Consider the following 17,169-nt stretch of genomic DNA (forward strand, 5'->3'; position numbering starts at 1 on the left):
AGACATCTGTAGCAAACAGGGCTGGGGTGACTGTTCTTTTATAAGGCATTACCTGTGCATATAACTCTTGCATGATTGTTTTCTTGGGCAACTTTTGTCCTTGAATTCCCCAGAGAGTAGATTAATAGGCGTGTAGTAGGCATGTAGTAGGCAATGACAAGGGATTGTGAAACGAGTGTCAGTTTCCAATGATAATAACTCTTCAGTCCACCCAAAAACCTGCTTAAAAGAAGCAGTCATAGGGACTGGAGAGATGGCTCAGCAGTTAAGAGCAATGGCTATTCTTGCAGAAAGCCCAAGTTCAAATCCCAGCACCTACATAGCAGCTAACAGCCATCCCTAACTCCCAGTTCCAGAGGATCTGACGCCCTTTTCTGTCCTCCATGGGCATTTCATGGCATGGGTGCACTTGCATACATGCATGTAATACATATACATAAAGTAAAAATAAAGCAAAAAAATTTTAAAAAATAGAGAAACAGTCATGGGACCAACTACAGTAAGGCTTGGCTGCATCCGAAATCATGCCTAAGTCATTGGAAAGAGCTTAAATGGAAAAAAAAAAATACTGGTGATACTGAGATGAATTGTAAAGATGTGATTGTAATAGCCTTCATCAGTGTCTAGGTAGACCCAGATTCAGCCGGACCATTTAGCTTTCTGTTGAAAGGAAAAAAGGAAAAGAAAAAAACCTGGCAGGACCTACAAAAAAATACACTCTAAGGGTTAGGAGGGCGAGGGCAGAGCAGGAATCCTGATGTAGAGGTAGAAGCTACCTCCCTCAGACACAGCAGAGCATTAGCTAGTTCTTTGTTAAAATATTTTATTTTTATTTTATGTGTATGAGTGTGTTACCTACATGTGTGTAAATGCACCCATGTTGTGCACTGCCCATGGAGGTCAGAGGAGGGTGTTGGATCCCCTAGAACTGGAGTTACAGATGGTTGTTAGCTGTCATGTGGGTCCTTGGAATCAAACCTGGTCCTCTGCAGGAGCAGCCAGTGCTCTTAACTGCTGAGCCATCTTTCCAGCCCCCAAATTCTTTTTTTTTCTTAGAAAAATACATATATTGGGGGGCAGTGCACCACAGCATACATGTGGAGGTCAGAGGACAGACAGCTTACAAGAGTCTAATCTCTCCTTCCACCACGTGCTTGTCAGCCAGCACCCTGGCCCACTGGGCCATCTCACTAGCCCCAGGCTCATTTTATTGTCCCCAGTGAAACAGAACAAGTTTTCAGATTGTCAAAAGATAACATTTAAAATGAGGTAAAATGAAGACAGGTTGAAAATGAGTATGTGAGGCTGTGCACAAAAACCATGGATTTCTACAGGAAAGAGCTGTTGAGATGAATTGTAAATGGGGACACACTGGGCTCTCCACAGCTGGATGAGGTCAATGAGGCCATTTCCAGACTGGACAGAATTTGCATATCTGCCACCTACATCCCAGGGAGTAGGGAAGACCTCAGAGGATGGTGCAGGACTGGATCTAAGAGAACCCCAGGTGTTGTTCTGCAGGGGGTGTGTCCTTCTCAACTGAAATGCAGGGCTTTGTCCTACTACCAGGACGGCTGAGTAGAGAGAGCCCTGAGCCCAGAGGTGGCCATTTAATTTGTATGCTTTAGAAAAGGTAGAGGCTGCTACTGTGGAAAGGTGCTCACATTCCTGTAAAACATTTATTTAAAGAAAATATCCATGAAAGAAAAGGGCCAAATACATAAGAAAACTCTGCAGTCTCAGAACACAGAGCCTAGGCACTCACTGGGCACCATGCCCCCTGGCTGCACTCGGGAGGCTGAAGCAGGAGGATCACAAGCTGGAGGCATCTGTGTAAGACAGTGAAGCCGCTTGCTACTTCTAGTGTTATGCAACCTCCCCCATTTCATGTCCTCTCTTTCTATTTTTTTAAGGCATATTAAGTCTAATTTGTGTCCCCCAAATGTTCTTCAGTGTGGGTCCATCCCCAGGAGCCTGGTCAACCTACCCAGTATTGCATCCTAAAAGAAAACTGACTCTCCCTCTCCCTCTCCCAGCAGCTATCAATTGCCAGTAGTTCCTCAGCTAGGATTGGGGCTTCTTGCCCACCTCCTTCTCCTCTGTGCTGGGAATTTGTCTAGCCTGAGCTCACACAGGTCTTGTGCATTCTAGTCCTTATTGTAGACCCAAGGGTCACAGCTGGGTAAGGTTGACGATTGCTTTCCTCTCCTCATTTAGCATTCATAGTGAGGCAGGGTCTCTCTATGTAGCTGTGCCTGACCTGCAACTCACTATGTAGCCCGGGCTGGCTTTGACCTCACAAAGACCTGCTTGCCTCTGCCTCCCGAGTGCTGGGATTAAAGGTTTGTACCACCATGCTTAGCATATATATATATATATATATATATATATTTTAAAGAGCAGGAAAATCATATTTTGATATCAGCCAATTAAAGTTTGAAGATGTTAAAAGAAAACAACAAAAAGGACTTTTTATAGGGTAAGATGAGCAGGCAGGAAATAGTCCCCATCAAGAACCCATTACTTAGAGGCAGTTGATTCTTTCCATTAGACCTCTTGTGTCTTTAGAGGAAAATTCTCTTCACACAGGAAAGGGTGCAAAGGCCTTAATTCCACAAGAATAAAACCCTGGTGAGAGCGAATGCTGAGGTTCATGTCAAGGTGATTGGCAAGCGTGCGCTACTGCAGTGATGTGTGGGACAGCAGGGACAGTTGGGCAGGTGACTGGAGGGCCCAGATTCTCTTCTGGCTCTCACAGAGGTGGCTCTTGGTGCTTGTAGTGACCTTTCAATGACAATGTCCAGTGAAAACCTAGAGTGGATTTATGAGCAATTTGTAAGCAGTTAGCAATAGGTATATGGATCAGTGTTTGCTGAAAAGTGCGATTTATGTTGGAATGGTACCATTTTAGGACCGCAGGGTATTTGAATCCTGTTTTTCTGTCAGTGTTTCAGTAAGGCATTCCAACCTGGAAATGCACAGGCTTCACAGCAGAATTCACTCTTGGGGTTTCAGAGGAGAAATCAGAAGGGTCATTAGAAACCCAAGGGGGAGGTCATTGTGCAGAGGGAGCAGTCCTGAGCCTCCTGTTATGCTTGGCAAGTGGAAACGTATCAGGAGGCATTCAGGAGTTGTATACATGGTCCATTCTTTCCTATTCAACAACCAACCAAAAATCTCAATGGTTACTACAGACAGTATGTCACACATGGATATTTGGATAGCTGAGTTTGGGCATCTGAGGCTTAGATGTCCTGTAAGACACTTCCTTCTAGAACCCAGTTTGATCCTTCTAGGGTCCAGATCTGCTGTGTTGGGCATGCCCTTTCCTTGACTGTGTTAAAATAGAAAAATCAATCAATCAATCAAACAAACAAACAAACCCACCCACTTAAGAGAAAACTGGTCAACAAAATAAGAATCTGTGGACTGGGACTGCTCAGTGGTTTAGAGCACTGGCTGCTCTTGCAGAGGACCTGGGTTCGATTCCCAGCACCCATATGGTAGCTGATAACTGTCCTTAACTCCAGTTCAGAGGAATTTGACATTCTCTTCTGACCTCCATTGGCATTGCATGACATGGGTGCAACTTACATACATGCAGGCAATACACACATGAATGTAAATTAAAATAATAAATAAAATATTAACAAAAAGTCACTGACCTAGGTGGGACCTTAACTTTTCAGTTTTACTGGGTCAGTCACTTGGTCACAGGACCACCTCGGAAGGCACGTTCACCTTAAGTCATGTTAAAGAGATAGGCTGAACACCCAGTTCATTAATGAGATGGTGAACGTGTCCTACCCAGAACCCTACCCCTAGCGCAGTGCTTACAGACTGGGCTATAGATATGTAGCTTTCCTGTAAGTCTGCTGGCTGTTTTGAATTCTTTAGAAAAGTGTAGCATCTCCTTTTCTTCCTACCTCTTTCCTAAGCTTGCTTTCCCTAATGCTTTGGGATGTCCCAACATTTTAGGTTTCTTTTTCTCTTCCCCTCCCCACCACATGGCTACTGTGTGCCATGTGTCGACCTCCATGCCAGCTCTAAACCAGTATGGCCTCCTGGCTTTTTTCCTTCTTCCCTCCATTCTCCTGCTCAGGGCAGCTGCTGAGATTTACAGCTTACTTGCCCTGATGATTTTTCTTTAAGCTCTAATAAAATTGTCCTAAAGCTTCAATTTCAGTCCATTTTTATATTCTTTTATGAATGAGACAAAGAACCTTGAAAGGGGACCCTGTTTTGCCCTGTCTAAGCTGGATTGTAGAAGCTCTTGAGGGCTGGTAGAGTTGTACTATGCCATGTCCCTCACCCAAGTCACATGGCCAGGCCCCAAATCAATGAACAGGGATGTGGACTGTGCCTAGTCTGGTAGGAGGTATGAGAACATCACATGGCAGAAGTTGCATATTGGGGCTGGAGAGACGACTCAGCAGTTAAGAGCACTGGCTGCTCTTGCAGAGGACCCAGGTTCGATTCCCAGCACCCACATGGCAGTTAACAACCTTATGTAACTCTAGTTCCAGGGGATCTGACATCCTGTTCTAACCTCCATGGGCATTGCATGTATGTGGAATACTTATATGCATGCAGACAAAACACTCATATACATTGTTTTATTGCCTTTAAATTTTTTTTAAAATTATTTCATTTTAAGTGTATGAATGTTATACCTGCATGTGTGTAAGTGCATTCGTGTCATGCAGTGCCCATGGAGGACAGAAATGGGTGTCGGATCTCCTGCAACTGGAGTTACTTACTGTTGTTAGCCACCATGTGGGTCCTGGGATTCAAACCTGGGCCTTCTCCAATGTGACCAGCGTTCTTAACTGCTGAGCCATTTCTCCAGCCCCTAATTTTTTTTTTTAAATTAAAAAAAAAAAGGAAAAGACCAAAAGCTAGACACATTTCAAAGGAGTCAGTTTATTGGTTTATTTCTTAGAGTGAGTTTGAACAACCTTCACAAAGATCTTTCTGTTTTTAAGTATTTTATTATTTTTATTTTATATGTATGAGTGTATTGCCTATGTATATAAGTGAACACGTGTCATGCAATGTCCACAGAGGTCAGAAGAGAGCATCGGATCCCCTGGAACTGGAGTTACAGATGGTTGTTAGCCGCTATGTGGGTGCTGGGAGCTAAACCTAGGTCCTCTGCATGAACAGCCTCTGTTCTTAACCACTGAGCTATCTCTCCAGCCCCCTCACAATGATATTTTAAAGACAAACCACCCAAGGCTGTGGCTCAGTGTAGTTCCTGGGAATTTGATTTATGTTTATGATCTTCCATGTATGGGGGGGCGTTGGAAAATGGGTGGTAGAGGCTACTATAAAGTTCCCTCAGCTGCTGATGTCCTGGGGCTTTGGTTGATGTGTTACTTAATATCTATAAGCACTGTAATATGATTGCCTAATTTTTTTTACCCTCAGTAATGATATGTCTCAGCAATAGTTACAGTAATTATTATAACCCAGTCAAGGGAGAAAGTAATATCTCTGTTCTGTCCTGGTGGAGACACATCTGTAGCACGGTAGCTGGTGTTGGTGGCTGGAGAAGAAAAGGGAAAGCTCCATTGTGTTTGGTGGCAGGCTGACAGGTTGTTGCTTTGTGTTAAAACACTCAAAGATCATACACAGCAATGTAAATGAGAGCTCTTTGTCCTTATGAAATGCAATTTCAGGTTTTCAGACGTTTGACATGTTGCCTTGAGGAGGAGGGAATTGGGCTTAGGGACTTAAGAGTGGGCAGCAGGTGGGTTTCTGAAGAGGCATATTTGAAGCACTTCATAATGATTCATAGCGCTTACAGATAGGACAGCTCATGGGCTGTGATTACCATGGAATCTTGTCCTGGGACACCTTTACAAGTCCAGCTGATCTTCTCACCCATAATTACATTGCTGAGAGTGAGAACATCCCCCATTTGGGGGTGGGCACTGATTTTTGCCAGGTTTGGAAGTGGGTCAGGGATCCCAGTGAAAATGCTACATGTGACCACAGTGGTTCCCTCTTACCCTTGGATGTTATGTTCTAAGACCCCCAGTGAACACCTGAAACTGTGGGTAGTACCAAGCCCTAGATACATTACATACCCTTCCCTCACATATATGCACAAATTTAATGCCTTTTCCATCTTAACTGTATGCTTGGCACACATGATGGCCATATCTTCACAGTTTGAAGTGACAGCAAAACTATGCACTTTGGTATATCTGCATTACTAGTATTACCACTTGGGTTTTGGGGCCATCATTAAATAAAACAAAAGTTTCTTGAACACAAGTACCACGATACTATAGCAGTTGATTTGGTGTCTAAGTGACCAGTGGGCAAGTAGCATATACAACATGGATACTCTGGACCAAAGGATAGTTCGTTTCTCAGCTAGGATAGAGGGGGATTTCATGAGATTTCATCACATTATTCAGAATAATTTGCAATTTAAAACTTGAGAATTGTTTCTTCCTGGGATTTTTCATTTAGTATTTTCAGATCTTGCTTGACCACTAGCAACTGAACTGACAGATCGAGAACAGTGCTGCTGTCAGGTGTGAACCTGAGGCTATCACTGGCTTTTGGCTCAGCATGTGTGGACAGGACTATAACCAGACCATTTCCCTCTCTCTGTTTAGCATTTGACCATGGAGAGAACTAGATTCCAGCTTGATCACGTGGTCTTTGGGGAGTTCAGTGCCATTCTACACATGTCTAGAAAGGAATCTTCAGACTTCAAAAAAGATTTTCTTTGAAATGAATTGGGGAAAAGAGAAATAATTTCATTCCACTACTTGCTAGAAAATCAAACTCAGTCGTGAGGATGTTGTAGTTTTCTGAGGTGGATCTTTGTGATTGACCACCAATAGGATTCCCTTGAAAAATTATCTCCATTTGGACGCGAGATGACTCTAATAAATGACTGGATTTAACAGAGTTAGTGCATGTGTATTTCAGAGCCCTGACTTATACCTTTTTGGCATCTTTTTCTTTTTTCAAATTTTGGTAGCCAAACATAGAACAGAGGGAAAAAAATATTTTTTCATTTATCCTGGGTTTCCTTGGTAATTTAGAAGACTCTTATTTCAATTTAGACACATCACATGAATTAAGAGGTTTTTTTCCTTTTTTCTTTTTTCTTTTTTTTCCCCCATAAAATTATCTTTCAGGTCCAACACAGGAAAATATAATGACACTATTTGGTGTTACTAACTAGGCATTATGATCTCTACAGCTTCTAATGGTGATGACGTTTATTGACACATGAAAGTATTTTTTAAATGTGGTATGTCAGGAGCTGAAGAGATGGCTCAGTGGTTAAGAGCACTGGTTGCTCATCCACAGGACCCATGTTTGGTTCTCAGCACCCACATGGTCGCTGGCAACCTTCCAACTCCAGTTCCATGGGGGTCTGATACCTTCTTCTGATCTCCATGGGCACTGCAGGCATGTGGTGCACTTGCATATATGCAGGCAGTGCATTCATATACATAAAATAAAAATAAATTAGGGACTGGAGACATGGCTCAGTAGTTAAGAACACTGACTGTTCTTGTGGAAGACCCAGGTTCAAATCCCAGCACCCACATGGCAGGTAACAACCATTGGACACTGAATGACATGAATGCACTTGCATACATGCAGGCATGACACTCATACACATAAAACAAATAGAAATGAATCCAAACAATTGTTTTAAGTCTTTAAAAAAATCTGTAGAATAATGTGTCATTTTCTATCTTAGTTCTTTTTAATTCATTTGTATTGACAAGTAAAAATTGTACTGCGTGCTTCTCAACTGAAAATAAGATTATATCCTGATTAACCTGTTTGGTTGAAAAAGTCTAAGTAAAAAAATACATTGAGTTACTCAACAAACCCATTGTAAAGTTGAAACATTAAGTCAAATCATGGTAAGTCAAGGCCATCTCTATTTATAGCAGACAACATTTCGATATATACGCACACATTGTGAAATGGCCCAGTCAAGCTATTTAACTGTATTTACCCTTGCATACTCAGCAGATGTTTTTAGGAACAAAACTTTCATGCAATAAAAATTTACGTCTGCTGTATTTTGAAACTACATGCAGGGGGCTGGAGAGATGGGTCAGTGGTTAAGAACATTAACTGCCCTTGCAGAGGACCCAGGTTCCATTCCCAGCACCCATAAGGCACTTAACAACCATCCGTAACTCCAGTTCCAGGGGATCCAATGCCCTCTTCTGGCCTTCACATACATTGCACACACATGGTGTGCTTACATACATACATACATGTTCCAGGGGATCCGATGCCCTCTTCTGGCCTCCACATGCATTGCATGCACATGGTACACTTATGTTTATTTATACATGTAGGCAAAGCATTCATACACAGTAATCGTAAATAATAAAATTAAACAGCATCCAAGCAGTATATGGATCACACTGCTTAGTAAGTTTACCATATCTCTCATTTGTAGGTCGCAGACCTGAGCATGGGGGACCTGCTGCTGCACAGCACTGTCATCTGGCTGAACCCACCAGCCTCCCTGGGAAAGTGGAAAAAGGAACCAGAATTGGCAGCTTTTGGTATGTGTCGGGAGAGGGTGTTGAGGATGGGAAACAGCTGGCTTAGTTTTCTAAACAAGAGCCTTTCTTTTCCAAGACACAGTTTATTACAATAAAGCTAATTATAGTTTGCTGGTCCAGCCACCCATTTCTTCCAGATAAATATGAATGATTATAAATTAGACCTTCCAGCTAAAGTATTCAGTGTGGTGGCCACTCAGCTGCATGAGTGGGTGAACACACCAGAAAGGAAGTAATTTTTTTAAATCTTTTTAATAACTTTACCTGTTTGTCCAAGTGAGTATCTTTTCAAAATAATGGACTAACAATAAGTGAAAGAAAAGTAAAATGGAAAACCAAGAGCAAACTGTCTCTGTGTCTGAGACCCTAGATCCTGGATCTTTGATTCTTTTCTGGACTCTGTACCACTTTGTATAATGCCAGCATTTAGGAGGCCACATCTCAGCTCAACTATTATTGAGACTCTGGTGGGTTGATGAGTTGTAAGGGAAATCTCCAGCACATCATTACTCATGCTCATGAACATAGGCATGCTTGTGACTTGTTTTCATTTTTAAAAGATACTTTTATTGATTTTTTGAGAATTTCATACAATGTATTTTGACCAATTCAGATCCCTTCCCCTAATTTCACTCCCACCTTACTAACCCCAACATAATTTCATATCTTCTATTTTTTTTTAAAAAGTCTTTCAAGTCTTAATTTGTGTCTGCAAATGCCCTTGGATGTGGGTCCATCTACAGTGCCTACTCAACCTACCCAGCATCACACTCTTAGAGAAAACTGACTCTCTCTCTCCCAGCAGCTATCACTTGCCAGTAGTTCCTCCAGTAGGGTTGAGGCTTCTTACTCACCCCTACCTCATGCTGGGAATTTGTCTGGCTTGAGTGCATGCTGTCACAGTTGCTGTGAGTTCATATGGGTAACTTCCTAGCTGTCTGGAAAACACTGTTTCTTTGTGTTCATCTACCACCTCTGGCTCTTAAAATATTTCCAGCCCTCTTACACAGTGGTCCTTGAGCCTTGGGAGGCAAGGGTTTTTGATATTAGGAGTCCCATTCAGGGTTAAGCATTCTGCAGTCTCTTACTCTCTGCATGTTGACCAGTTGTGGGTCTCTGTGTTTCCATCTGCTGCAAACAGAAGCTTCTTTGGCGAGAGTTGAGAGATGCATTAGTCTAGGGGTATAACCATAAGTTATTAGGAATTAATTTACTACCATGTCTGTTTAGCAGAATAATGGTAGTAGGTTTTCCCTATAGCCTGTGATCTGTCTAGCCACTGGTTCCTAGGCCTGGTATCAGTGACAGATATGACTCTGTGTTGTGAAGTGGATCTTAAATCCAATCACAAAGTGGTTATGGGCCTGGAGAGGTGGCTTAGCAGTTAAGAGCACTGGCTGTTCTTGAAAAGAACTGGGGTTCAATTCCCAGCACCTACATGGTAGATAACAGCCATCCATAACTCCAGTTCCAGGGAATTTGTTGCCCTTTTCTGGTCTGTGGGCATTGCATGCACATGGTAAACTTATACACGTGCATGAAAAACACTCATACATATAAAATAATTTTCTCAAAAGTGCTCGTTTACTCACATAACATTCATACTACTATTACACCAGTGGGAATCTCTTGAGTATATTGTATTCGTATACTTTTTGAGGGGAAAGAACACAAGTTAACGCCTTGGGGAATGTGCGTACTGAAGGCAGTGTTGTAGCCTGCTGTGCAGCATCTTTCCTCTTGTAGGCTTGTTTCAGAGCGCAAAGCAGTCCGCTGTCAGCCATCTCTGTTTCCCTTCTATATTGTAGTTTGTTTCTGTCTAGTTGGTTTTTGTGGGTTTCTTTCCCCTAGTGTCCCATACAAGATTCAGGGAAGGAAACCTAACTTTTACCATTCCCTTGTCTGACAGTGTTTTTTGCCTTGGGAAGAGGAACAAATGCTTACTGCTTCTTAACTGACTATTCTCCGTGGTGTGAATAAAGGATTCCTGAATGGAACACTCTAGGAATATTCAGATCAGAGTGTTAAATACAAAAATTGTACAAATATCGATTGGACTTTCTACTGAGATCCACTTAGCTTTTGTTAAGGACTTAATAATATTTCCAAAGAGCCATGTAGTTACTGAAGACATTTAATTAAAAATAATAACAATGAAAAGCACATAAGTGTAGAAGAGAACATGGTTCTGGAGCATGGTTATGAGTGTGTACTGTGTACTGCTCTTGCAAAGCCAGAGGACAACTAAATACAGTGTAATGAAGCCCTGGGCAGGGCTGGAGCATGGTTATGAGTGTGTACTGTGTACTGCTCTTGCAAAGCCAGAGGACCTGAGTTTGGTTCCCAGTACCCACATCAGGCATGTCATAACCACCAGTAACTCTAGTGCCTGTAACATCTCGGAGATTTGATGCCTCCACAGACACCTGCACTCGTGTGCACATAACCACACACAGACACACATACAAGCAATTAAAAATAAAGTCTTCCAAGAAAGAAAAGCAGCACCGGGGTATTTTAACACGTTGGTAGGTGTTTTTGTTTGTTGTTTGTTTGTGTTTTGGTTTTGAGACAGGATCTCACTATGTAGACCAGGGTGACCTTGAACTCACAGAGATCTGCTTGCCTCTGCCTCCCATGCTGGGATTACAGGAGTACGCCACCATACCCTGCAAGTTGGTAGCTTTGACAACGGGTGTTTGGGAGGCCGTAACTGGCTTCCTTTTCAGCGTGACCACTGTGTTTCTTAGACTGAGGTTTCTTCGTGGAGAGGGTGACACTTTCTCTGTTTCTTCTACTGTGCCATTTATGGAATGGGACACTAAATAAACCATTTACTTGTTTTGGATACTAGGCTATAGCGTAGCAGTTTTTGAACTCAATGTGTGACTATTTTGTGAATGCTTGGAGTTTTACAGATTTCATATAGTTAAGAACAGATTTCATATAGTTTAGAATAAGAGACTAATTTGAAAGGGAGAAATAAGTGTTGACCAACTTTTCTGTTTGGGGTTACATGGTAAATTAAAGGCTTCAGGGCCAAGAGACCACAGGCTTTGGCAGTTTAGCAAAAAGCAACTTTAGATGGTAAGATAGATGAGATAAAGCATTAGCCAGCCTGTGCCTCACAGACACAGCTGGCGGGCCAGGGTTCAGCCCAAGAACTTATATTTGCTAGTCCATGCTTATAAATCGTTCAAGAAAATGTCTGTTGTGAGGACTGGGATATTAGGTGACCCTTGTTCTGTGGGCCCAAGTGGAACTCTGCAGTCCTTTGCTCCCTGCCTCCTGGGCTGCTTACAGTGGCTGACTCCAGAAGGCCGAGCCCAACACAACAAACTGGGTCTTAATCAAGTGCTGCATACCCCAGCCCGGGGTACCTCATTGATGGTGAACTCATTAAGGTCCTTGGTGTATGGGACAGAAACACTGTAAGGCAAGCTCATTATAACTCCTAATCCTTTCCAGAGTAATAATAGAGAGGGGAAAGAATTAAAATGGGGATTATAAAAAAGGCTGACTATGTTGGTCATGATAAGCGGTTTGGGTAAGTCATAGATGAAGGTCAGTAAAGATGATAGCTTTGACAGTTTTCTCTGTGATTTTAAGTAGCAAGGCAGAACTGACCAAGGGTTAGAAATGCTTTTTGAAGGAAGGAAGAGTTGCTGTGAGGAAAGTGGGTTAATGACCATTGATTAGGCAGCTTTTGGGTGACAGCCTGGTTGCCTTTTTGTTCTTTATTAAGCCTCTAGTCTCAGGACACAGTGCAGCTTTCTTCTGAAATGGACCCTGGCCTGCTGCCACCAGTACCTTGGCTCACAAGATGGGTATTGTGTACTGAATGCTAATGATCACCACCATAAAATATAAAGACAGAAATAGTTGTCTGGGTGTAGAGAAGGTGCTTTAGGCTGACGAGGGATGCCAGGAGTCTGAAGGGTCAAGCTCATGGCCAAAGGGGTTAAGCAATGTCATAGAGTCTACAGGGGCAGGTGGAGATACTCATACTCTGGTAGAGAGAAGCCTGTCCTGTCCTAAGCGGGTTGGAAAATGAGCCCAATACTTTGTGATGGTCTCCAGAGGGCTTGGAGACTGTGCCCCAACGGTTCTCTGAACCTTGTTCCCTCTTTCATTTTGTCTGGCATACCAGTCTTTCTCCCAGTTACCACGTACCTGGACCATTCCTCAGAATCAGAATGAAGGGACAGATCTTAGGGCAGCTATAGCAAAATACTGAAATACAACAGAAGTTAATTTCCCTCCATGTGGAATCTGTGTGACCAAGATCCCAATTTTTTTCATACATGATGCTTTCTAGCTATATCTTTACATGACAGAAAAGGCAATGCATCTCTTCTGAGCCACTTGACCCAATCACTTCCCAGAGCCTCACCTCCTAAAACCATTACAGCAGGGGTTAGTTTCAACATAACAAAATTTGGAAGAACACAGACATTTAGACTAGAACAGAGACAAGGACAGAAGACCAAGGACAGACTGGGATCATCCCTCCGTTCCTTCTGGATGCTAACTCTATGTCTGCTTTGAAGAGAGTCCATCTCTCCATGTTGAACATGCCTCCCATTGCTTAAGGAGTTCTCTGGGGGTTATGCATAACTCTGTCATACCTTCCTACCCTGTGAAAGAATATAAGAATAGCACTTTGTTCACTGCTCCTAGGGGACTTTCTTCATTGGGAAGAATTGAGACTGCATTCTGTTTCGTAAACTAATTTTCATTTCCTTAGGTATAAAAGGTAGATTTTATTTCCTGAATTATAAACATCTGTGTGTATGTGTGTATATGTGTATGTGTGTAGTAGAAAAAGGGAGTGTGGGAGGAGAAGCAGAGAGTGATACTTAACTTACATACATGTAAATCACCTTAAGTAACTATTATTAGAGGTATTTATATTGATACTTAGGCTACTATATTGCCCTCTTTTTTTTTGGTCTTTTTGAGACAGTGTCTTCCTGTAGCCTCAGCTGGCCTGGAACTCACCAGGCTGGCCTCACAGAGATCCGCCTTTCTCTGTCTCTGCTGGGATTAAAGGTGTGCGCGACCACGCCTGGTTTATTATACCTTTTTTTTTTTTTTTAACATCAGCTAAGCTTTAACCTTAAGATAATACAACTAAGTATATTTCCTAAATATTTTTGGTAGCAGGGGTATTTCCATTTATTTAGCCTTGTTCTATGTAGTTTAAGGGTGGAAACTTTATTCCAGCAGGTTTTTGACTTTTAGATGTGGTCAACCGAAAGGTTGGGGAAGTCATTCACCTGGAATCTTATTGTCCTCCTGTAACTGTTGTGTTATGGTCAGAAGCTATCAAAGTTAAAGGGGGAAAGCCCATGTATCTCATGCCTTAACTGCCTCTATTTTTTTATTTCCAGTCTTCAAAACTGCTGTGGTCCTTGTCTATAAAGATGGTTCCAAACAGAAGAAGAAACTTGTAAGACTTCTTACTTCACCCCCATAGAGTCTAAGTGTCTCTCTCTTTCTGCTTTTGAGTTAGGTCTGCATATTTCTACCCCATTGTCAGCAAAAGCCTCTTATGATTTCTTTCGTAAGTGACCCTAAACCCTCTAGAGGAGACTCTGCCGTTCCTTCATCCTTCAGGCAAACTCATGTACAGAGCGTGGGAGTAAAATACATTGAGCAGCCCCAGACCAGAACCTCGAGCACTATTCCCTCTCTCGATTGCCTCCAATCCTGTTTGTGATCCCTCCTCATCTTCCCCATGTCTCTCTAACCCCTGCATTGAATTTGCAAAGTTATTTGCGCACCTTCGTCATGTAGCCTCTCACATCTACCAGTGAAGGGAAGTACACGAGGCCGATGTTTCTTCCGGCTTGCTCTAGAGTTGCAGGGTCAGAATCCGCCACTGGTATGAAGTGCGGGGAGCTGATCCTGGTACATTATGTTGTTCTAAGCTGGCTGCTTCTCCCCTGCAGGTGGGATCTCATAGACTTTCTATCTATGAGGAATGGGACCCTTTCCGGTTTCGACACATGATCCCTACCGAAGCCCTGCAAGTGCGAGCTCTCCCAAGTGCAGGTAAGCACAGACCTGGTGTGCCAGGGTCGCCAGCCTTTTCTCTGCTTTTTGTTTTTTTAAATTTGAAAAAATCTGTTTTCTGTGCATGCCATGTCACACATGTAGAAGTGAGAAGACAAACTGCAGCAGTCTGTTCACTCACCTTGTGGGTCCGTAGGTCATCAGACTTGGTGAAGCACCTTTACTTGTTAAGCATTCTCACCAGTCCTGGGTTCCCAGTTCTTAATGTTTATGTCAGTTCTTTGTTTTTATCTTCACTCTTGGTCTAACCACCTTAACATCTTTTATTTTTATATTTAATAGCTCTATTTTCCCTCAATCCCCATTGCCCTCACACACACACACACACGATACACACTTTGATTAATTCTTTGAGAAATTCATACAATATATATTTATTGTAGTTACCTCCCCTCTCAATCCCCCTGACTCCTCTCAGATCCACACCCCCATCCCACTCCTCCCAACTTCGTGTCCTCTTTTTAATAACCCACTGAGTCTAATTTGTACTGTCCATATACTTTGGGTATAGGGCCATCCACTGGAATGTGGTCGACCTACCAGGGGCCACAGCCTTCAAGAAAACTGATTCACCCTCCCCCTGAAGCCATCAACTGTCAATAGCTCCTCAGCTAGGGATGGAGACTCATGAACCCCTCCCTCTTCCATGCTACAATATTGACTGCATTGCCTCTTTTTAAGCAGCTATTATTATATAGTGAATAAATGAATGAATGAACCAAGTAGGCAAGTTGAGCTGAGTGAGTGGATGCATGTAATATCCTCAAAGTTGTTCTTGGGAATGCGCACACACGCGCGCACACACACACTAATACATTAATAAGGTTGTAATGCCTAATATTTGAGCAATGAGCTTTGTACTTCTGGAAAGAATCCTTGAGACCATTTTACAGAAGTTCATATAAGTCACTCACTTGCATTTTAACTCAGAGCCCCAAAAGACTCTTAAAAATCATGAAGAAGCCATTAGATGCATGTTTCTTTGCCTAAAGCATTACAGATGCTTTGGGATTAGTGTGAGCATGTGGGAAGTAAACTAGCAGTATCTTTGTGATCCAGATTTCCTATCCTGGGCTTAGAGGCCAGGTCTGGACAGGAGAATCAGGCACCCTAGAGGGAGCATCTTCAAAAGTCAATAAAAACCCTTGGCCACACCTATTCCCACACCACTTGGATGCCAGGCATGGCTTTCAGGTAGTATAAAGATGCAGTGGAAGGGACAGGTAGATTTCTACACTTGGTCTTAGCCAAAAATCTGAGAACTGATAGATTTCTAACCCACACTTCTAGCATCTATGAGCCTTACATTCCTACTGTCTGGTTCACGCTGCTCAGCGTCTCCTTGTTCCCACGTATCAAACTTTGTAAGCCATAAAACCGTATCTGATCCTCAGAAAACCAACTACTCCAGTGTCGTGAGGAAAGAAATCTTGCAACGTTGATACATTTTCAGTTATTTTCTCAAATTTCTCTAGATGCATTTTTCTTCAGAGGTATTCCTTGGTAGGAAAACTCAAATGAAGGAGCTGTTATCTACCAGCTACATAAGGGGTGATTGTTTGCCTTAAGAAGCTTCCTCTCTGAGTTTCTAGCACAGTAATTTGCCACAGTATCTTTTTAAGTATTTGTTTCACACACTTGCCTTATGGGTAAATTTGCAGGGGCCTTGAAATTATAGGCCTCTAGCAGCTGCAGTAGTATTTTGAGGTTTAGACACTCAAATGCTGGTGGTATCTTTATTTATACCTTAAAACCTCAGCTTATAACTTATCTAGGTGGTATGTCTACATATCAGGCTTATCAATGTGGAAGTTTATTTCTAGGCAAGCTATAGGCTTCCTAGCCCAGGATTTTGCTATCATTAAGGACTAAGCACAAAGACTTCACATTCTGAAAACAGAGCAGCCTTTGTGATATGATGTTTCATTCAAATCAAATTTAAAGCATTCTAGATAAAAGTGTATTTTAATCAAATTATAAGGACTGGTCAAATGTCACATTATGAGATACATTCCAGGAGGTTTGAGAATTGGTGCTTGGAGTTCCTAGATTTTTATCTTAGTTTGGGGAAGCTTGGCAAACGGATTTGGTTGGGGTTGGATAATGTGGCCACAATGTGGGTCTGTGGCCAGGCTTCTGAACCTCTGGGTAGGAATGGGCCCTCATGGTGGTCAGCTTTGGTGACTGCAGTGAATGGCTTCTTTCACGAACACTTTCCTCAGGACTTAAGAAAGTACTGTCAGCAGTACAGAGCTTCAGACTTCAGAGCCAGTCCTCTGTGTCCATGGCTTCCACATCTATCACTTCAATCAACAGCTGATAGAAGATGATTGAGGAGAAAACGCCGTTCTTACTCAACGTGTATACCTCTTTAAAAGAATAATTATTACCTGGACAGACCAACCATTTACATAGCATACATATACATTGTAGTAGGCATGATTAAGTAATCTAGAGATGATTTAAGCCATGTAGGTTATGTGCAAATAATATGACCGTTTGTATAAAGCACTTGTCCATCCTT

The 17,169-nt window shown here is 42.3% G+C and overlaps 1 protein-coding gene across 4 annotated transcripts in view; it reads left to right on the top strand.

The window, feature by feature from the left end:
* Tiam1 (T cell lymphoma invasion and metastasis 1) overlaps positions 1–17,169 on the top strand; it is a 425,562-nt gene that overhangs the window by 399,131 nt on the left and 9,262 nt on the right. For all 4 annotated transcript variants that reach the window (XM_017798903.2, XM_029564903.1, XM_008835990.3 and 1 more), the window contains 3 exons: positions 8,459–8,567; positions 13,961–14,019; positions 14,522–14,624. In XM_017798903.2, coding sequence (XP_017654392.1) covers positions 8,459–8,567; positions 13,961–14,019; positions 14,522–14,624 — 271 coding nt within the window. The remainder of the gene's footprint in view (positions 1–8,458; positions 8,568–13,960; positions 14,020–14,521; positions 14,625–17,169) is intronic.

This window comes from Nannospalax galili, unplaced genomic scaffold, assembly GCF_000622305.1.
Source record: "Nannospalax galili isolate Female #2095 unplaced genomic scaffold, S.galili_v1.0 scaffold136, whole genome shotgun sequence".
NCBI classification, from domain to species: domain Eukaryota; kingdom Metazoa; phylum Chordata; class Mammalia; order Rodentia; family Spalacidae; genus Nannospalax; species Nannospalax galili.